Source organism: Apus apus, chromosome 18 (genome assembly GCF_020740795.1).
Source record: "Apus apus isolate bApuApu2 chromosome 18, bApuApu2.pri.cur, whole genome shotgun sequence".
NCBI classification, from domain to species: Eukaryota; Metazoa; Chordata; class Aves; order Apodiformes; family Apodidae; genus Apus; species Apus apus.
In genome coordinates this window covers 3,552,011-3,573,869 of record NC_067299.1, presented here as the reverse complement: position 1 = coordinate 3,573,869, position 21,859 = coordinate 3,552,011, and the positions used below count along the sequence as shown (strand labels likewise).

The 21,859-nt window shown below is 40.5% G+C and overlaps 1 protein-coding gene across 1 annotated transcript in view; it reads right to left on the bottom strand.

The window, feature by feature from the left end:
* The window catches only part of ULK2 (unc-51 like autophagy activating kinase 2), a 39,829-nt gene continuing 17,970 nt past the window's right edge, over positions 1-21,859 (bottom strand). Inside the window, exons 11-28 of the mRNA XM_051635408.1 lie at positions 18,678-18,728; positions 18,229-18,317; positions 17,581-17,752; positions 16,594-16,654; positions 16,253-16,345; positions 13,054-13,191; positions 11,805-11,950; positions 11,502-11,582; positions 8,369-8,655; positions 8,045-8,238; positions 7,445-7,554; positions 6,862-7,014; positions 5,940-6,148; positions 4,476-4,654; positions 3,440-3,558; positions 2,900-3,057; positions 1,923-2,058; positions 1-1,824 (exon numbers count right to left, since the gene is read on the bottom strand). Coding sequence (XP_051491368.1) covers positions 1,757-1,824; positions 1,923-2,058; positions 2,900-3,057; positions 3,440-3,558; positions 4,476-4,654; positions 5,940-6,148; positions 6,862-7,014; positions 7,445-7,554; positions 8,045-8,238; positions 8,369-8,655; positions 11,502-11,582; positions 11,805-11,950; positions 13,054-13,191; positions 16,253-16,345; positions 16,594-16,654; positions 17,581-17,752; positions 18,229-18,317; positions 18,678-18,728 — 2,444 coding nt within the window. The 3' untranslated portion in view covers positions 1-1,756. The remainder of the gene's footprint in view (positions 1,825-1,922; positions 2,059-2,899; positions 3,058-3,439; positions 3,559-4,475; positions 4,655-5,939; positions 6,149-6,861; positions 7,015-7,444; positions 7,555-8,044; positions 8,239-8,368; positions 8,656-11,501; positions 11,583-11,804; positions 11,951-13,053; positions 13,192-16,252; positions 16,346-16,593; positions 16,655-17,580; positions 17,753-18,228; positions 18,318-18,677; positions 18,729-21,859) is intronic.

Sequence of the window (21,859 nt, the reverse complement as noted above, 5' to 3'; positions counted from 1 at the left end):
TTTTACCATAGAAACACTTCTAGTGTCAGTATTTATTTTTACCTTAATATACATTTATACAGGCCATAATAAAAAGGCTATTACGCAACAGTTCGGTGAGTTATTACCTAGTTTCAAGAGTAATGCATGCAATTACAAAGGAGAGGTAGAAACACCGTATTAAAGACCTAAAAATACAAACATTATATAAACAAACACTTTCAAATTAACTGTTGGAATTTCATACAGATAAATAAGGTAAAAAGTACATTACTCTGTCAAAGTAAAGGAAACACATGGTTATCCGAACATGGAAACAATATTTTGATGTGTAAGCCCTGTACAACTTTGTCAAATAGTTCAGACCACTGTGTTTAAGAGGATTAAAATGATTTTTGTCCTGGAGAATGGTTTATTCAAGTATTCGAGCCGTCGTGTAACGAAAATCAAAAGTCCCAAAAATAAAGTATAGGAACCATTTCCAGAGAAGCTGATCTGCCTAAATACTTTGCAAATCACTGTCCTGATGATCAGATGGGATGCTTGAAATGATAATGCCTATAAGGCTAAATGAAGCTTCCCACCTCTCCCCCAAAATGCACACAAAAGAATCTTGATTTTTCACACACTGTCTGTAGATACTCTACATCAACTTACCAGCATCTCAAACCTCACCATTATTTTCTGATTTCACATGGTTCCTGGCAGAACCTTTCAGTTTACAGTATTTCTTGTAATACTGCCCAAGAAACAAACTACAGAGAACTGTCATTACAACCCTAGAGACTGCAGGCATTAATGCACATACTGCATGCACAACAAAAGATGCAACCAAATCTATAGAAAAAGCAAACAACCAGCAACTCAACATTGCTATTACTGAGAAAGTCCAGAGCAGTAGTTACTCAAGTATTAGACAAACAGGTATAAAATGGAAAGGTTCACATGAATACAAGTTTTTACAGTTTGTTTGAAAGTCTTCTAGAAGCTACATTTGAAATTCTGAGAAGAATTTTATGTACACTGAAATGAAATTCAGCCAAGTCCATTGTGCCTTCTTTCTCTTTTTTTTTTATATATAGTTCTTCAAAAATGAATATACAGTTGCTTTAGTAAATTAGTGCAAAACAAAATTATTTTGGAAGAAGATAATCAAATTGTATTCCACATCAGCAGAAAACCCACTGGGGATTTTGCACAGATGGAGCACAGTTCCTTCCATCACCTTCTCTCCATCCCTCCATGTGACAAGCTGAGCCATGTTTACAACATGTGAGCTCTGACATGAGCCACCTTAGCCCCCCAAAGCTTCAAAACCAGCACTTACACACGATGAGGGTTTCCCAAATTCACTCCACCACATTTCACTGACAACTTCAAAATATTTTTCACAACATTTGAGTGAGTCTTCTGAGGGAAATGTCTTTTTGTACCTGATGCAGAAGGGTCCACACTCTATAAATCTCATAAGGAAAATAAAACCCTGATCATTCAAGTCAAAGCACACATACAAGGATCAGTTTGAAATGTGAAGAGAGATTCTTCTAAATTCTGTTGCTAGGAAGAAGAAGAAGGAGCTGCTGGATCAGTAAGGCAAGTGTACTTTTGGAATTCCTCCTCTTTGAATATGCTGCTGTTTCTTTGGTAGTCACCACAGAACTGTAAGAATCATCTTCCACGTGGGGCAGAACAAGGACAACAATGAAGCTGTAGCAAAAAAAGTGCAGTATCACTGATGTGGTCCCTTATGTTCACACCATCTGGTCCTCAGGATATCCTACTGCTCATAAACAGCCACTGTGCTATAGCAAAGTGCAGAAAGCCTTCGCTCCACGCTAGACTTATCTGAAACGAGAGAGAGGGAAACCAAGAGGTGACTTCAGTGTTACAGTGTATTAATTCCATGTCGTTTTCATGATTTTAATTATTCAACATGAACTTACACTTGTGCACGTTTTCTATATCTGCAGGGTCTTGCAGGATTTTTGTCAGTCCCTCCAGCAGGAGGGCTGCTCGGTGGTAGCGATAGGAAATATCTTCAGTGTGCTGAAACATCTCATCCAGAGCTGCTGACTGAACCTGCAACCATTCAGGAGATTCAGTTACAGAAACTGCATTAGGCAAGTAATAAAATGAGAAATTCAAAATGAATGGGATAAAGGTGTCCTTAAGGAACCATTTTTGAGCCTTAATTTAGCTGATCTCCTTCTGTAACTGTGAGATAACAAGGTCTGAGAGAACATAGTGCTTGTGTTTAACTAAGGGTGTTCTGACCAGATAGGCTGTAAAAGCAATTTTTGATCTTTTGTGTTTACATGTGTTACAACAACCTATGAGTAAATATGCTTTTTCTTATACCTACACTTTCTCTTGAGAAGATAAATTAATTGTGCTTGACTGCACCATCACCAGGGTTAAGCACAATACTTGGCTTTCCTTTTGTGTGATACCTGTGTTAAGAGACTTCCCTCTCATAAAAAAAAAAAAAGCAGTGTCATTTCCTGTTATAATTACTGCAACTGCTCCATGGCAGACATAAAATTTAATCAATTACATGAAAAAGCTTTCATGTTTGCTACTGTTTTCACTTTCTATGGACAGGTTCCTCCAATCAACCTGGTGAACTGATGAAGCTCCTTCTGTTGCCCCCTGTGCTTTAGGAAGTCTTGGTGCATGAGGCTGTTTCCTAGTGTTTATGTACCAAATATGCTGATGTAGGGGAAATGTCCCTGAGGGACAGCAGCTGCCAAGAACTTCAGCCACAGTTAAGGCAGGGCAGGAAAGAGAGTGAAAGACTAACAAAAATTACCATGACCGGAGTTCTGGAAACATACATTCTGTTTTCTGGTTACGTAGAAGAGGTATGTGAGGGATGAAGCAATCTCAGTGTCCTGGCCTTTAGGTACAAGGGGTGACTTACCATTTCTACAGCACAGCTGTAGATGAGTTTCTCTGCAGTCACACTGTTGATTTCATCAATGAACCTTTGCTTGTCCGAAAAGAAACGATTCAACTTCTCCGTCAATTTCTTGCACATGTTGATACACAGTTTGTATCTCTCATTGAGGCTTTTCACAACTGCAAGAAAGGAAAGGACAGATTCAAAAAAAGGAAATTCAAAACCTCAAAAAACCCACCCACACAGGCAAACAACATAGCCCAAGTTCAACTTTTCCCACCACTGACAAAGTCAACCTGTTTCAACTTGTGCTTTGAATGTCTATTTACTCTGCCACTTCTGTGAATTAAGTATATATTAAAACCATTCCATTTTAAATTAATAAATGCTCATTTTTCAACAGTTTCTAGTTGTAACTTTGTTTATTATCAGAATTGTGCAATTGTACATAGCTACAATTCTCTTGTACAGAAGAAAGCAAACAAATGTTGCAACGTAAGCTTGTTAAGTGATGTCTCAGCCGAGAAAACACACAAACAAAGCAAATGATGTAACATCTACCTTGCTTAACAGCAGTGGATGGGTTCAGCTTCCCTGATTTGACCTGTGCTTTGGCAAGGTGTAGAGAAGATGCTAGTAACTGGGCAGCCTTCATGTACAACACCAGCTGCTCTACTTGTCTAGGAAAGGGGAAAAAAAAAAAAGCAGTTATATATCAAAACCTTTCTTGAATGCATTTGAGCCACAACCAAACACTATTTTTTAATCCCAAGCCTACACAGGACCCAGCAGCAGAGACAGATGTTTAAAATGCAACTCCACCCCTCCCTTCCCTTCACAAACACTGTCACGGGTTGAGAGTACATCTGCTCATCTAGTAGCTGCAGCACCAGCAAATACAAACTGCTTTAATGTGGACATTTTAAAAAGGAACATTTATCTGTGGGGACTAACTGCCCGAGGTCAATGTCTTACCACAAGTGACTGGGTGTTCTGTTCTGGCAGCATCATTTCCTATGCCCCTGGAATTCTCAGTTGAGAAAAGCAAACACTTTGCAAGGGTTTGTTTTTTTTCTTGGGTTTTTTGTTTGCTTGCTTTTTGCAGGAAGACAGCAGGAAGTGGAACTGCCCTTTCCCACCGCTCCAAATATCTCATGTTTCTCCCTGCTCTTGACTTTGTATTAAGGCTAAATGGTTCCACTGACAAAAGGTCAAATTTGGACACTCCTTCCTTCCCAACCTCCACCTCTGCAGTCTGGTCAACAGGAAAAGATGATGGCTCAGATGTGACAGAAGCTGGGACATATACATCCAAGCTTAGAACTGCAGTGCTGCAACTCAAGGCTGAAGTCCTCACCACTTTCCCCAGCTTACGTGGAAGGACAGAAAACCCTGTCCTTTTATTTATCTGCTAGCAAAAGTCTCTCCATCCTTTGCTCTGTCTGATCTGCCTTCAGTTGTTAAAAAGTTACTCCTCTAAAATATTCTATATGGTAAAACAATCACTCCCCACCAAAAAAAAAACCATAGTTTGAATACATTTTTGTTGTGTTCAATATTCACTAATTCTCTTTATACTTTCTGATTGCATACCTACCCCCATTCCTTGCTTAGCTGGCTGATCTGATCAACAACTATGCTCTCCTGGATTTGGTACAGAGACACAGCAGAAGTGCACAGGTCTGGGTTTCCTCCTCGGACTGCTGTCAGATCCAGAACACATTCTGTAAATGTCAGCATCATGTTTAGATGACGTAGTGTGTCTGTATGTTCTCTCTGTCAGAAGGGAAGATGACAACAATTTAAGCATTGTAAGCCATAAGACAAAAACAAAAGTACACTTAAAACCCTTGCTAATCACTTGATGATTTCTTGGTATGTCAGTTCTATGCAGGAATCACATCGTAGTAGAGTCAGCACTAGGGATTACAGAAGCAAAGGGGTCCAAACAGATCAACAGATACTAATTTGTTCTTTGTTAATGATTTCAAAATACTGTAGCTTCTATTTTCAACAAAGGCAAAGGAATTAGGACATGGAGTTCTATGTTTGTTGAAATCTGAGCAAGTAAAGGACTCACAAGTGGGACGTATTACTTGTTATTACATTATCAGCAACCCAAAAGTATGCTTGGCACTTGTACCAGAAGCCAGGAGGAACATTTGACTTTTATTATAGAACAGACTTGATACCTGCAAGAGAACTGATCTAAAGCTTCACACTGATCTAATGTACACTGAGATCTGGAATTGTATTTTCTCAAAAGGTGGCTCTTGCCAAAGTTTACAATATAAACTAAATAACTTCAATTGCTGAGCTAACAACTTGCTGCTCCTGGTGACTAAAACAGATATTACATGCTTAGTCTGCTAAAAAAAGTTAACCTTCAAAACTAATTAAACTTATCTTAGCAGTATTTATGATCCTTTATTAATGCAGGTCTAAATACACATTAAACTCTATCTGTGGGAAGAACATAGTGTACCATCAAACATGATCATTCTAACATCTTAACACAAATTCAACAGGGGATCCAAACACCTCCCAGCAAGATGTGAATGAGAAAACAGAACAGAAATCTGTCTTGAGAAATTCCCAGTCCAAGGATAGCATTCTGGTGAAAGATCACCCCAATTTGTATTTTTAAAGTGTCACTCTTCCACACTTCTTAAGAATCATAGGACACTCTTCCCACAATCAGGATTTAATGTCATCCACTGACTGTGAAGAAGCAGTTAAAAACAATGCCCAGAGGGATACTGCTGCTGTCAGCATCCACATCCAGAGACTTGGCATTAAAACAGAGGCCTCTTTGGAAGGCTCTGGTGAACAAAAGCAGCCATGTTCCTTTGGTTACCTCTTCAAATACACGAAATGCCAGGGAAAACTACCAAAGAGAAATTGGCCACGATTGATCCAGGAATATTTTCAAGATCTTAAAAAGGAGCATGTGAAATAGCAAAGAGGAAAGGACAAGGCGCACTGAGCAGTCCTGGTTTTAGTATGTCTCTGTTTGAGCAGCATTATACATTCTAAAACATTAAATGACTTTTTTCTATACCTCCATTAAAGTTTCCTCAGGCAATTCAGGAGCTTCAAAAGTGATAAAGCCCTCTAAGCTGGGAGGCGAAGTACCATAAGGCATGTATTTCAGACTTGGAGCTGCCTCGGCTCCCGGAGGAGAAGAACCCATATAAATACCAGGAGGAGAGCCCATATATACACGGCCACTAGTAGAGCAGAGAGACCCTCCAGAACTGTTTGATCCAACTACAAAAAAATAAAAAAATACAAACACATTCAGTCTCACAGGTTGTTCCATCTGGCAGCGCCAGGGCTGGAGGAGAGCAAACGCAGATCAGTCGTCCCAGATCCACTCCTGGGAGGCTCTCCTCAGTGTGCCTTGCATCACTCTGTAGAAAATGCAAAGGCTACACCGTAATCAACAGTGACAATTCACAATACACACTCCAGGAAATGGCTGGCAAGGATGCCAAGGCAGGGAGTCCAACAGTACAGACCAGAGGCTGTGCTGTCGCTCGCAGAAGCTGCTGCTGCAGAGCCCGAGTGATGAAGGCCTTTTCCTTGAGATCTCTGGCTTTTGGCACATGGCTGACACGTGCTGACAGTCAGCTCACACCCCCTGGGTGCTGCTCCCTGTACTATGCACAGGAGCAGGCAAAAATGCAGAACCAGAAATCTAACTTTTCCTCTCCACCTTCATCACAGAGATCTATTATACTGGCCGTGGTGAAGCTGTGTGCATATGCACTCTACTGCATGGCACAGCTGTGCCTCTGGCCCTCTCTTTAGGAGAGAAAAGGCAGAATTTGTCTGCTACTAATCTCTGCTTTCCAGAGCACTTTTCCTGTATGGCCTAGAGGACCTACTGCGCAAGGCAGTAACCAGGTTGCTGTCCCAGGATGCAGACAAGCCTAAATACTGCGTTTGAGAACAGCCCCCAGTTGTCAGGGAAGTCTTACCTGAGGTGGTTCTTGTTCTGAGGACCATATGGGTGCAGGTAGGGGGGGTGGCACTGCTCGGAGGGGACCCAACAGTAAACATGACAGCCCGAGAACTTGCTCCACTTCCCATGGAAGGAGGTGCCATTGCAATTCCATAGGCCACTGCTGGAGCTGGAAGAGAAAATTTCAGCCAGTTAGTCCCTGTTACAGATAATCACACCAATAATTAATTATATGCAGCAAACTGGAGCACTGCAACACAACGTGCTTTGATGTAGATCCAACACTTGGACTAGTTGGAAGTTCTGACAGCAAATAAAAGCAGCTGAGTGGACAGTCTTGGTGGTACACAAAAGGAGTTGAGATGCAGTCCACACAAAACTTTTTACTTCCAACTGTCTTTCCCATTTCAGTTATTTTTAAAGCTATGCTAAAGACATGGAACAAATCCCCCTAAAGATTAAAAAACCCCTTCTGTTCCAAGGCTAAAAATTGTCAGAGTCAATTATTGAAGTTGGAAGTAGAACTCTTATCTAGCTGGCACTCCTAATAAAGGACCTAACACATGGAGCTGGTTTGAATGTATCAACCTTTTCCTTACCTGTATCCATTGGTCGCTCTGTATTGAGGCTGTCTGTACTGCCTTGATATAACTGCCCACCCAAGGTGGTCTTTACCTGTTGATCTGACAGCTTCCCAGTACTAACAGACCTAGACAGAAAAATTTATTAATCCACAACAAAGTTCTTCAGTAAGATCTTCCTATCTAACTTGCAGCTAAGGATGACTTTCAGATTCTTGGTAAAGACTACTCTAACAAAAGCACAGAAAGTCTTGAAATCTTATAATGGATCTACTGCAACAGAGCTGACCATAAAAAGACCATTTTTTCTTAGAAATTTATATTGTAAGTTTTGTCAAACAGATTTTCAAGCAAAAACTGAACAGGCTTCAGAAGCAATGAAATTCTCTTCACTCAATCAAAACAAAAGGGTACTAGACAGCAACACAAAGCTCCACAGGAAGTCCATGCTATATTTATAGGCAGAACAAAATGTTTCTGTTTTATACACCAAACCTCAGCTCTCCTCACAGCTCACTTTTTATAGGCTCCTCCCCCTCCAAGCTGCTGTGTGCAATGTACATTCTTCTGCCAAGTTCCCTACCCAACTCTACAGGCTACAGATACTCCAGTGCCTACCTGCCAAAAGTGGTTTTGCTGTGCTGTTCTCCTGCCTGCTTTTCACCTCCTTGGGTTGAGTGGAAGTGCCCAAAATCCCTTGGGTCAGTGATGTCTTTAGGCTGCAACGGGGCATCTACAGAGCCCTGGCGATTAGCCAGGGCCAGCAAGTTGGAGGATGCTTGAGTTTTAGGTATTTTGAAAGGAGCTGTTGCCTTTAAGGACCAAGACCAAGAACAGACCAAAAGAAAACAAAGCCAAAAGTTAGAACCTCAAAAGATTCTTGGGGAAGTTTCAGGCAGTGTGTCACCACTTCACATTTTACTGACAGTAAGCTTCACAAACCTTAGTAGGAGAGCCAATGATGGTTGGTAATGGAGTTTTGAACAACCAGTCTGAACTCCTGGGTGATGATCCCATATGTTTGGTAGGTGATGTTCCCAGGCTACCTGGCCTGCTTGGCTGTGGAGAATGACTGTATCCATACCCAGCATAGGATGGGCATACTGGGTCTGAATGCTGCTTTCTGAGCTTCTGCTTGTTTTGGTAAATATCTGTGAGAGTTGGAGCACTCTGCAACCTTGCACCCATCAACAGTGACTGTGGAGACTGAGATGGTGGTATTGGAGAACCTGTGGGGAGGAAAAACAGTGCAGAACAATCACACTTGCAGTGCTTGGAAGCTGTATTGATGAAGCCCAAAATGGCAGAGATCAAGATGAAACTGAAGGGAGATGGGACTGCAAGGAGCAAGAGATACGTTTGATCATCAACTCACTAAATGGAAAGGAGAATGGATTTAACCTGTGGGCTATCTGGACTAAGGCTGCAATGCACTGATCAGCTCAAGCTGCCAAACAAGCAGAATTTCAGGATGACAGCTGTACTGGCAGCTGCAGTACCTCTGGCAACCTGCATCAAGACAAATAAAGTGGTTGGATTCAGCAGGAATGGCATCACCAACACTGAAACTGCAAGTGCAGCTGCCAAGACATTAGGTTGAATAGAGATTCTCAAGTACTGGAATCACATTCCTGCAAACAAGAGCCTGAATGCAACATTGCATGTTAATGACTTGTTTTGTACCTAATTACTTAATTTGCAGACACAACAGACAGCTCATCTCATGGTTGCTGCAAGAAAACTAGGTACCAAAAAGAACTAAATTAATCAGATGGAACAGTTTGGGATCATTACTTCAGGCAGTCATTTACTTTTTAGTCTGTCAGAGTGAATCTTTTTCAACAGCTTACTAAGCACAAAGGAGGTCCACACTTAAGTACCAGAGCAAAGTTTCTCCTGAAGAACATGGAAATGGAAGAGCTATAAGCAGTCACTTAAACAGAAGGCTCTGGGGAAATATCTGTTATGAACATCTCACCTCAAAGGTGCCCTCTCTCTTTCAAAATAAGGAACCTGAAATTTGATTAAATGGTCTCTTCCTTGTGGTATTTTTAAGTCTCATGATCAGGAACTGTGCAAAGCTACAAACAGTACATAAGATTTCAGCTTTACAGTCACAGCTTCCCAGATAGAATGCCTGTCTTTGTAACCTTAAAGAACTGACAAAGAATTGTCACTGCAGTGACAATTTCAGGCACACTGGAAAAAAAAAAAAAACACCACAAAAAAAAAGGCAAAACTGAGAAGAAACCAACTAGACGAGATTTTTAAGAGCTGCCCAAGACAACCTTCTGAGATAAACTCCATTTTGCAAATGTATGCTCAAAAAACCATAATGAACTTCTTGCACTTGGCTCAGTAAAGTGCCCAGCTGTTCAGACACATCTTTCAGCCTTCCTAAGCCTTTGCTTTTGCTAGTTAGATTTCCAGCATGAGCTACTTCATCTTGATTTCATTCCACTCCGTTAAACAGTAAGTTTTAGAGCAGCCTTTCTGCCTGCAGCTCCAGCAGAGGGATCAAGTCTATTTCTCATTAACCAAGAATTTGCTTGTGTGAAACCCTTCTGGTTGTCTGTCTCATAGCATTGAAAGTCCTCACCTGCCATTTCAAAAACCAGTCTTAAATCTCACAGGTCACTGTTCTAGTGTCATTGTCACAACAGGGAAGGCCTCTGAATCAGAAGTTTGTCCTCTGCTGCCACTGGCAGCAAGAGCAGCTCAATTAGTTCAGAAGCTACATTATAACAGACATCTTCAGTCCTTAGAAAAATCTCAGTACAGATGACCTCACTTCACCTAGAAGCAAAAGACAGCTTCCCATACCCATTTAAATGCTAAGAAACAGACCTCCTGCAATTCATGGTATTTAACAAACAGAAATACCACTGCAGCCAGTTGAAGTTCAGAAATAAAGTCAAGCAGGAAAAGAATGAAGGAAACAGATGAAGAAATTAAACATTTAAAACCATTTCTGCCACAAAACCAGTGCTGTGCTGTTACAAGTCAGTTTGACACTGGCAAAAGGCACTAAACCAAGAGCCCTACAAAATTCTACCCCAAGAAAAGATGCAACAATAAAAGCATACACACTGGTTTATATTCTCTTCACACAACCATTTTTCTTTTTAAGAGAAGAGACTATTTCAGATCTGAAGATTCACTCATTCCTTGTCTTTAGTTGAGGCTGCCAATGGCATAGCAATTATGAAGGCAATTTTTGAGACATGTCCTAGAACCTATTTTATATGGATGAAATCATTCCCATCTATTTGAAATATGGCTGCTCCAAGAAATGAAGGCTCAATCATCTCCAGATGATTGTGGAAAGTGCTTAAAATAGGGGAAAAGCTCATAATGCAGTTTCAACACCACCTCTTAAAAAGTCAAAATAAAGATTATAACTAGTTTTTTAGATAAAGAAGGAGTTGCACCCAAAATGTGCATAGATCAAAAGAAGGTGTTGCTGAATTGCATATTGCTATGCCTAAGCCTTCTGGCATTACAGTGCAATTCCATTTTTAGCAGCCTCAGAACATCTTCAAGTCCTATTTCTCCCTTTTTTTTTTTTCTTTTTTTTTCCTGCTGCTATGCCATCATCATTTATGACTTGCAAAGCTTACTGAATGCTTAGCAACACTAACCTCAGATCCCAGTCAATTTCCTAAGGGAATGAGGAAAACGTGCTGCACACTGTGCACTGGCAGCTCTTCCTGCCTTTTTTGAGGACTGGCATGACAGAGCTGGGCTATCAAAACCAGATTCTGAGAAGCATGCTACTACCAGTCATTATAATCCCTTTGCTTCCATCCCTGTTCAAAGACAGGAATTCTCAGAGTTGTTTTTTTCATCTTGAGAAAAGAAACTTCACGCTCTCATTGTGTAAGGAATGAGTTATGGGGAAAGGTGTCTTGCTACCACCACAACTGGGCTAAGTTGCTGCAGAAACTCAATGCACCACTTACCCAGTGTCTCCTATAACCCATATTAATGCAGTGTTGGTCCCTCCTTCCCCTTCACAAAACACTGCAGAAGCTCTGCCAAAATAGCACAGGTTGCATTGTCTGAAGTCACCCACCTGAGAAGTTTCTACTCCTTGATTCATGTCCTTGAAGTTGTCCACAACAACAGTGTCCAAGCTGCTCAGGTATGGTTCCAACTGTGCACACAAAAAACAAAATCTGAATTTACACTTTATACTTCACTTAGAAATGAAAGTAAAGCAAAACTCAAACCCAGTCAGTTTACTTCCAGGAGTTATCTAACAGAGATGATTTCCACAAGTGTGATTTTGATTCGAGACCATTTCAAGCAAGAATTAATGTTCTGAACTACTGTTCCAGGTAAAAAGTTACTGATTGCTAAGAACTTATAGGCTTACCTAGTGGTGAAGGAGAATATGGCCTAGAAGATCCTGTGGACAACCTGCGCCCAACAGCCTGTGCTGTGTCAGCTGGCACTGGAGAACAGGAGCCCATCTTCATGAAGCCCATTGGGCTTGTATTTGAGCGTCTCACAACTCCAGCTCTGACAAGGTGAAAAGAAGGGTTACACACATCATAGCAACTGTGGCTCCTTGAGATCAACTTCAGAATCCCCCAAGGAGTGTAATGATCAATAAAGAAAATACTGATCTGTAAAGAGAAAGCTGTGATGGTGAAGCTTATAGAATCATAGGGGTTGGAAGGGACCTCTGAAGGTCACAAAGTCCAACCCACTGAGCTAATAATTTAAAACTAAGCTTCCCATACTGAAAACAAGAAGATTTAATGCCCTTTGTTTTTAACTTTCAATGCCATAAGAGTCTGTTAATTGGAAAAAATTAAACCAGAGCTCTCATGGATTCCTAATTTTGAGTTTTACAATCAAGTGAAATTTATGGCTGCAAATGTCCATTTTTATGTTAACAAAGATTATGACCAAGTTTTCACATTGGGTCTGATATACAGATCAGATAACTGAGTATTTATTAACTGAATATTTAAATAGTATTACTAATTAATAAAATAATATTATTAATGGAATATACATAATCAGCTGATTATTTAAGGGACAGACACTTCCCCAATATTGTAGCAACTATTACAAAATCTGAGATCCTGAAAAGATAGTAATGCAAGCAACCATGGGTTTTGTTCTTGTAAAGATCTCCAGAGCTCTGAATATTCTGAGTCTTTGACCTTCACCATGCTGGTCCTGCAGACCACAAGGCAGAAAGTAAGTCTGGCACACAAGAGCTTTGTAGTAAGACAAGCTGGTTAACTAGCATGCCAAAAATTGTTTCCTTGATATTCTACAGAACAATGCATTCCTCTCACCACTACACATGTGAAAACAAAACATAACTTATTGCTGACTTTCTAGTTTATGATGTAATGCCATGTAATACACAAAGACGAAAAAAAAAGCAAGACTTGATCTTTTTACCTTCTTGGGTTGCACTGGAGTGAAAGAACAAGCTCATTTTGTTTTCATGAAAAATTTCAAGTGCCCATCCAACAATCTCGAGATTGTGAAGGGCTGTGACTTGTTAGCATGAAAATGTCTCTACTATGTTTTTGTACAGAAAAAAAATGACATCAGCAAGAAAGCACAGACCAAGAAAAAGGAGTTTAAAAGCCAAAACTTACTTTGGTGACCCGTGGGGGTTTGACACTGGGCTGGCAGTAGAGGAGAGGTTCTGTTCTATGCGCTGGTAATTCCGTAGCTGAGTGGGAACCGGGATAGGCGCCGTTTCGCTGCGGGGGGACACGGAAGGCTGACAGTGCCTGAGGTTGGAAGGTATGGAGACAGGAGATGAAAACAGGTGGAGAGGTCTCTCTTGGAGTTGTACCATTGTTGAAATGTCAAGAAAAATCTAGGAAACAGGCAAACAAGCTGCTTCTCTGCTCCCCGGCACGCGATGTGATCTTTGCTTGTCCTAATCTAGCTCTGACGCTTCCCAGAGGGAGAGCAGGAACAGTTTGCTGGTGACAACCTTCCTTCCACTGGCTGATATCAGCTGGAACTGGGAGTGCAGCACTAGCTGGAGCACTCCTCAAGCAGCACCGGGATCTACAGATCCCTCTGACTCCCTGCCAATCAGCCTCCTCTGTTTACCAGGCTTCAAAATAGCCTTCTAGGAAAACCCACTGCACCAGGGACAGGAAGTTCAGCAGCAGGGCTGGAATGTGTACAAAAGCCACTGAAGCACAGGCAGAGATATCCCAAGAGACACGGTGAGCTTGCAAAAGGAAAACATGTTATGTAACCAAGCCCTGACAAAATGACCAAAACCACATACCTGAACATTAATCCCCAGACTCAAACTGCAGATTAGCATTCCCCAAGTTCAGCTGAAGTGCCAGTGACCTGGCTTACCTCAGTGTACTGTCTGATAAGGGAACCAAGCCACTGCATTGCTATCAGTTAACAACACTTTTAAAGGAAAACAGAATCCAATGGAAAGAATTTCAAACAAATGGGCTTTTGGGAAGATAATCAGTTTAGTATCTGGTCCTTTATTGACCACCTCTTCAGAGAAAGATTAGAAATTCTTAGAGGAAATGTGAAAAGTTCTACCACAAGCTCTAGAAAACAAGCAGTTACAGCACTCACTGCATGGCTATAGCTGAACAGAAATCTGGGTTTCTGACTCCATTTCTCCTACTTCCTTTGCTAGCCCTAAGAATGAAATACCACTTCCTAATATGCATACAGCTTTCACAGCAAAAGAGGTTTGTCCTTTTATTGCCACCCAGTTTTTAGATACTACGGAGTATTTTGAGTCAGCTGTGAGCAAACAGTTGGCAGAACACCTGAAAGTTTCCACACAAGAAGTTCTCAGAAATGGAAACCACCCAAAGGCAGCAGGCAGCCTGCTATGACTAACACAAAACACTGAGGTAGCACAGCCTGAGGGAGCCTGACCTGCAGGAGAGGGGAAGCAGGTCTTAAACAAACTGTGGCAGTAATCCTGAGGAGACCACGAAGGTACTTCATTTTTTAAAGTACTCAGCATGGAAAAATGCTTTCCTTTGCTCTCACACAGCCCTGCAGGCAGAGACAGGCAAGCTGTGCAGGTTGTGAGCTAACTGGCAGCAGCCAGGCTGTGGTGGAGGGGCAAGTACAGTCCTTGGCCTTCCAGCAGGGCTCCCCAGCTCAAACCTAAGCTAAGCTCTGGTTTAGCATCCCACAGTCTGATGTGGTTTGTTACAGGTTAGAGGCAATGCAATACAGATGTGTGGCAGAACTACATGCAAATCTTGGTTCCCTGGGATCTAGAGAATAAAATTAGCAATTAACCACAGGAGAGCAAACCACCTCTGCCTACTCTGCCTATTCTGGCTGAAGCCTGAGAAGTGTTCCAGCTTCTTCTACTTGACATAAAGCAGCATAACTATAGGTACAATTAATTCTGTTTGAGCAGCTAATCAGAAAAAAAATAAATCAGTTTCACAGAGCACAACCTTTTGTAAAAAAAACCCAAACCATAAACACCACACACTATGAAAGAACATTTCTCAGAAAATAAAAAAAAAAACAAAAGTAACATCTTGTGGAGTATCAGACACTCTGCTACTTTCAGACCAAGCCCCAAGCAATGAGTTAGTTACCAAATTTACTCAACCAATAACTAAATCAACCTATTATAGTACACTGAAACAGTAGACACCTGTTTCTAATCACACAATCATTCAGCTCTTAAGTTACTAAGGTACAGATAACACAACTGTCATTTTCATAAAACTTGTAGCTCTAAGAACTGTGATGCCCGACACAATTTAAATTAGGAAATTACATGTTCAATCCAGAGCAAATGGATCTTTACAGACAAACCATCCCCATTATCTGCCCTTAAACATGAAAGGTAAGACTAAAGCTGTATTGATAGCCCACGTCAGCAGATTTCAACAACTGCACAAAGATCAGCACAAAGTAGCAAACTTTTCTTGTGACAAGCATTTCTAAACAAATAATGCTGACTCTCTGCCATGGAGTATTAGTGTAAGCCAAAAATACACACAACATAATAGCTTTATTCCCCATTTAGCCACTCATCCTCTTTCTATTTGGACTGAAAACATTATGAAATTCATTACTTAAATGACAAATCTAACCCTTCTGTTTAGATATCACATGAGTAATTAAACAGCACAATTAAATTTTATATTTTTCCAATATAATATCAGAAAGATTTCAGGCACTACTAATGAATACGTGTTCCATTTCAAACTAGCAGAAGCCTCATCTACAACCATGTGGAAGAAAGAGAACTTATGAACATTTCTGCTGATGGAAAAGCTGCAATACATGTTCAGCTCTTTCACGTGGCTTCTTTGGCATCTTGTGAGACACAAACATGAAGTTCACAGTAATAGTTCGCACAGAAGCCACACCCCGTTACCAGACACAAGACAAACCAGCCACGAGACACAAATCCCCAGCAATCTGGGCTTTGTAAGTTCCTCTTCTCTCACAACTCCTCCTTAAAATTCAACATATTGACTCACTGAATGAAGATTGTGCTGTGCTTCGTACCACAAAAAGGACAAGTCAGTTATGCCTATGATGCTTCTGATTTCAACCAGCTGAAAATTTAAGTAGCCAGAAGAATGTTCTCTTGCCTTCAGGAAAACTTTTGAGGATGCACCAGAGCCAGAAGTTAGCCATTCAACCATCAGCCATTAGAATGTATTAAGTATAAAGAGCCTGGAAAAAACAGGTCTAGCTTCTATTTCAATTCTGTTTCCAGTAACCATCCACAATTTAAAAAAAGACACAGAACCAACCATATAGTGCCAGAGAACCTTTTTAAAAGGCAGGAAGTACGAAGCCCACATCACACACCTGTTAGCTGCACCAGAAGCAGTACTTCGAGAAGAGGCTGAGGATGGTTTCTGTACAGTTCCTGAGCTTCCAGAAATAGTTAATGGGGACTGCCTGTGAAAACAAAAACCCCTGTCAAAGGCAGGTCTTCACATCAGAGAAACTAGCTACTTTGCAGCAAAACTCTGAATTCAGGCTGTTTGCATATTCATATTAAATTCAGCTTGGCATATTAATCTTTAAGGAAGTCCACATGCAGCCATGGAAACCCACCCCTGCCAAAACCCCAGCCACCCCTTCCACAGCTGCAGTCCCAATTTTAGAACATGAGATTTCTTTTGGATAAAGCTCAGCACACCTACCCTCCACACATCAAGAACTCACTGGAAGCCCTCCTGCCAGCTGCTCCCAACGGCAGATCATCTGCAGGAAGCAGAGGAACACAGTGAAAACCCACGTCATGAAGCAGAATCTTAAGCAGAAATGCACCTCCAGCACCACTGTTGTAGAAATAATCACTTCTGACAAACTTCTGTGAACATGTAAAAGTTTTTTCACAAAGTGTTCTGTGTATGAAAATACCTCTAATGTGACCTACAACAACGATGTAACTGGGGAGGGGATGTCTTTAACAAGTTTGCTTGTTGCTTGTTTATTTTTGTTGGGGTTGTCTTGCCATAATCATGATAATAGCTTTGAAATAAAATCTATTGTTTAAGAGTACAAGATACTAGCATTGGGAAACTGATGATAATGAATGACACACACCCTTCAGAGATTAAAGCACTAATTTAGTCAAATATTTGCCAGGAGCTGGAGCATTGTATAGCAACCAACTGACTGGCTTCCTAGTGACAATCCTGTTTTGGAAAGAGTCATAAAATGGCAAAGTGCTACATCCAAATCTTTCTACTGCAGAAACCCAGTCTGGTGCCTTACTTTTCATGTTAAGCAGTTTTTACATTTTTACCTGCACTTGTTTGTTATCTAGAACTCCACAGCATGGCCTCTAAGTGTTCAGCTGGTCTGGAGCCTGCCCACACTGTGAGAATCCTTGGGCTTCTTATCAGCAGTTGTTTACAGCTGCCTCTTTTCTTCTAGTCCAAACCCCAATATTGTTCATTATTTTAAATCACTTTGGTATCTTTGACATATCTGGCTACTCAACTGAAAGTGAAAATGTCCCAGATGGATACCCAAGTGTACCAACAGTCTCTCTTCAAAGAGTAATCAAAGTAAAGGAATGAGTCCCCAAGTGAACTGAGACACATTCAAAGAGAGACAAACAGTGATAGGACACAAAGGTATGTTATGAATGGAAATGATTTAAAAATAAGGAAGGTTCTTACACGAGTGGTCTGATGAGATGTTGTGAGGGACAAGAACAAAGTCATCTGTGTCACAAGAGGAGTTCTTGCTACTGGTACTGGCAGAGTCTTTAGAGACTTGAAGATAGTTAGGAGGACCCAATGGAGGGGAAGACAAATTTTCTTCTTGAATATGCTGCATGTCTGGCAGAGACTGGAGGGGGCAGGAGTGAAAACAAAAACCACAACAAAACCCACTGTAAATCCAGTGACTCAGAATGTAGAATTTTTAAATATGAAGCTTCAAAAGCAAGAATCATCACTAGCTTTGACCAAAAAAAGGACAAATTTGTGACTGGATTTTGTTTCTCAAGTATTTGGAAATACAAAATGTATTTTAATTTGGAAATTTCAAATACTGAATAACTCTGTGCTGTCAATTTAGACAGTTCTATATTAAATAGGCTGTGAATTTCATCACCTGCAATTTGTTCAATCATTCCTGGTGGTACAGATGTACCTCTTTTTTTTTTTTTAACAAAGAACCCACAAAGCACAACATAAGAAGCCAGGGAGAATCAAAATGTTAATAATTTTCTCCAAGCAAAAGACAGAAGTGTTCTTTGCTCTGTGTTCTTACACAGGACAGTATTTTTTTGTAGATATTGTTCCGTAAAACAGAGAACTTACTGGAGGAGAAGCAAATCGACACGAAGGAGAACTACCACAGGAACTGCCAGAGACTGAGCCTGCATATGTCGGCACTGGCACAGGACAAGCTAGAAGAGGAAAACCCAGGGTGGGGGGGGAAAAATGGGTCTAAGATTTTGAAAGGCTGAATTTCAAACAAACTAATTTCCTCATTGCTTTTATTCATAAACCAGAATACATAGCACATCCTTAGACACACAAGGGTATTTAAGTTCAACTGACATGCCAAAGGGACCAGTAAATAAGTAGTTTCAACCCAGGGTAACACAAAAAAGAATTCAACACTTAGCCTCACAATAGAGCACAACAAGTCAGGCTCAGAAAAATGCCTTGTAAACATATGGTGTGATATTTGGCAGATCTTTCTCTGGTCCAGCCCTGACATTCATCATTTACCCAAGTAAGTGGAAAAACAAAAAACTACTTACACTTTTTGACTGTTGAAATCTGATCCAGGAAAGGGTGGTTGAAAAATGCTTCTATAGAACAAGAAACAACAACCATGGTGAGTAAACATACAAATGACATAGAATTTACAGACTATATTGCAGATGGTGATAAATGGCTGCCTTTCCCAGAACCAATATTTCAGAGCCAGAGGGTGAAGAGCATACAAAAGATTAAAGCCTTCCATGTTATATATTGCTATAACATTTGGAAAGGCAACAAAATACAATTTAATAACTTCAAACAACAGCCAGCAAGGCAAACTAGACTGAATTACTGGAGGATATTAAATGACTGCACTTAAGGATCATGTGCACAAGAAGCCTTCCTATACTCCTGAGGGACTTATGTTCTCTATGTTCAGTATGGTACTCATTCAGTTTTAATTTGCTCTTCAAAACGATCATCCTTCACATCAAACACTGAAAGCATCTTCACTTCTACCTTTCCCAAGGACTGAAGCTTATTTTTGAACCCATTAAAACTACTCCTTAGGTGGCCAAAAATCCCAGAGCACCAGTCATTGTCCTTCCCACTTCCCAAGAGCAGAACACGACCAGTGCAGCCAGTGCACAGTTTAAAGCAGAATTAAACACAACTTCTTAAACCATTTCCTCAGTTGTTACTGTTACAACAGAAACACTTTGCTTTTGTTGTAAATGGAAATGCTGAGATGCATTTAATTGACTGAGCATAACCAGTTTGGTAGCAGCTTACATGGAAAGTTTTATTCTACAAGGAGCAACCTCCAGCTAGTTAGGGGAAACTAAAGGTTGGTAGGAGCCAGCTGCCAAACTTTGTGAGCTTTAATGTTCTAATGATTGAGGAAAAACAATGCTTTTCATCAGACCTAAGCAAATAACAAAGAAAGAAAAAATAAAAGAAAGAAAGAATCTGAGGCCTGCAGTATCTCCTCTTCCTTCAACACTTTCTTCCCCAGCCTGATAAGGAAGGGAGGCAGCTGTGACGCAAGGACCATGTAATGATTAACACGAGGATTGGGTGTTCCTGAGCTTTTGTACATCACCTGCTGTTCTACCTTATACTGCTGGAAGATCAACAAGATCTCCAACACTATTTTTACTTCAACAACAGGCAACTGGGCTCAGTTATACACTCTCCCTTTCACTCCCTTTGCTAAACGCATTCCAGAGCAGCCCCAGTGAGGCCCTTTAAGTGGCTCAGCCAAGGAAAACATGACTTTCATCACTCCCATTCTGCTTTCTATTTTCCTTTCTAAGCACAAATGTGCTCTCCCACTACCACAAGTGCTACAGTGAATTTCCCATGTTTGAAGAAACTGTGGAGATCAGCACACTCAAGAGTGCAAAGTGGAATCAATTATTCAAAGTCCATGTTTATGACAACTTAATTCTTATACACATATTTATAAATTGATCTTTGAGTACTGTCACTATCATCTGGGACATCTTACTCAATGATCATGAGTTCTTCTCTGTATCTGACTTCTGCTTAAGCTTCTACAAACAGCAGTTAAATCCAGTTACTGCAGTCACATCTACACACAGAAATCCACCCCTGGTCCTCAGAAGAGCAACACCTTAATTATGCCAGTCCTGGTGGATGCTTTGAAATTCCAAATAATTTTAAAAGTTTTATATTCCTTGAAGCAAAACAGAGCAGGAATTGAAAAGAAAAAAAAAATACATCCAGGAGAGTCTTGAGCTCCAAGTAAATAACTAAAATGCCTTTTGAATCCTTTCTCCACAGCCTAACAAATACACTCATCACAAACACACAGGGACCACATGTGATGAGTGAGTCAATCTGTGTATTTCAGTGCTGCATCAAACCAAGCTTGCATGTCCAGCTGAAGAGCAATGGTGAAGTTTCAGAAGCAGAAACGAGCTGAGCACATGTGACTCTTGGTTGCAACTCACCCTAGGATCTCAGCATCAGGAGAGCTGACTGCCTAGGGTGAGGGCAGAGCTGGGTCTTATCTCCTCAAGAGACTTTAAGGTTTAGGCTCTTTCCTTCCAATCCATAGATTAAACCTGATGGGTCACCTATCCTGGTGCTAAAACAAATCTTGGTATAAAGCACACTGCTAGTGATGTAAAATAGTAATGACAAAGATAACTGTATTTAGCTAAGTTAGCTGTAATTAACTAAAAGCTGAACATGTCCTGATAGCTGTGATAAAACTGCAACAACAAACAGCGCTGTAAAATGTAAACACAACCAGCCTGAGTAACATGCCATACTAGATGCAGCTAAGAACTAATCCACATTTAACTTGTCAGTGACTGTCTTTTAAAAATGCTGCCTGAGTTTGCATTAAAAAAGGCATTACTAATTTTGCAGTAACATGGAACCAAACACCCAGCAACAAAAAGGTTCTTTGAGACTGGAATAACAAACAAACCTGCCAGTACAAAGCACACACAAATCTAAACTCTACTCCTGACTAATTCTGAATGATTCAACAGTACTGATCTGAGGCCTTGAAATCCTAAGAAGTTGGAATAATGTTCTGCAACCAAAGATCTCCAGCTAAAGAGAAAAAGCCAAACACAGCAGTAAACTGGAGCCAAGCAAGTTCACTTTTGTTAAGGGAGGGATCCATCCAGTTTGAACTAGATTTAGCTTCCCAACTAATTCAAAATGCAATCCTAAACAGTCACTGTAGTAATCTATCAGTATGCAAACTTCAGTCACTGCAGAGTTTCAAAATGTTAAAATCTCAGGATTCAACAAAATACAAAGAAACAACTGTTGTTTCTGCTATTGGGCTTAAAAAAACAGTGAAGATATTTCACTAAAATAGTCTCTACAGCTAGGAATATTTAAGTGCAATACTGGGAATCTTCTCAAATATAAACAATTTTGATGTAATGTCACACTATTGCCCTTAGATACATAGAGTTTTCAAGGTCAAATAAAACGGACACAGTTTGTACCCCCATTAGCACTGTTATGATATTTGTAGTCTACAAGAAAAAAGAACAATTTAAAGCAACTTTGCTGTCAAAGTGGGCTCTTCCAGTACTTTGTTACATTTCGACAAGCAACACCACATGGAGATCAGAGATATCTACTCCCAGCCTGAAGCCAAAACACCAGTTAAAGTAACAGAAATAAGACACTGACCTGAAACTTAAGGAATATCAGTTAACATTGAAGGGACAAAGGTCATAATTGA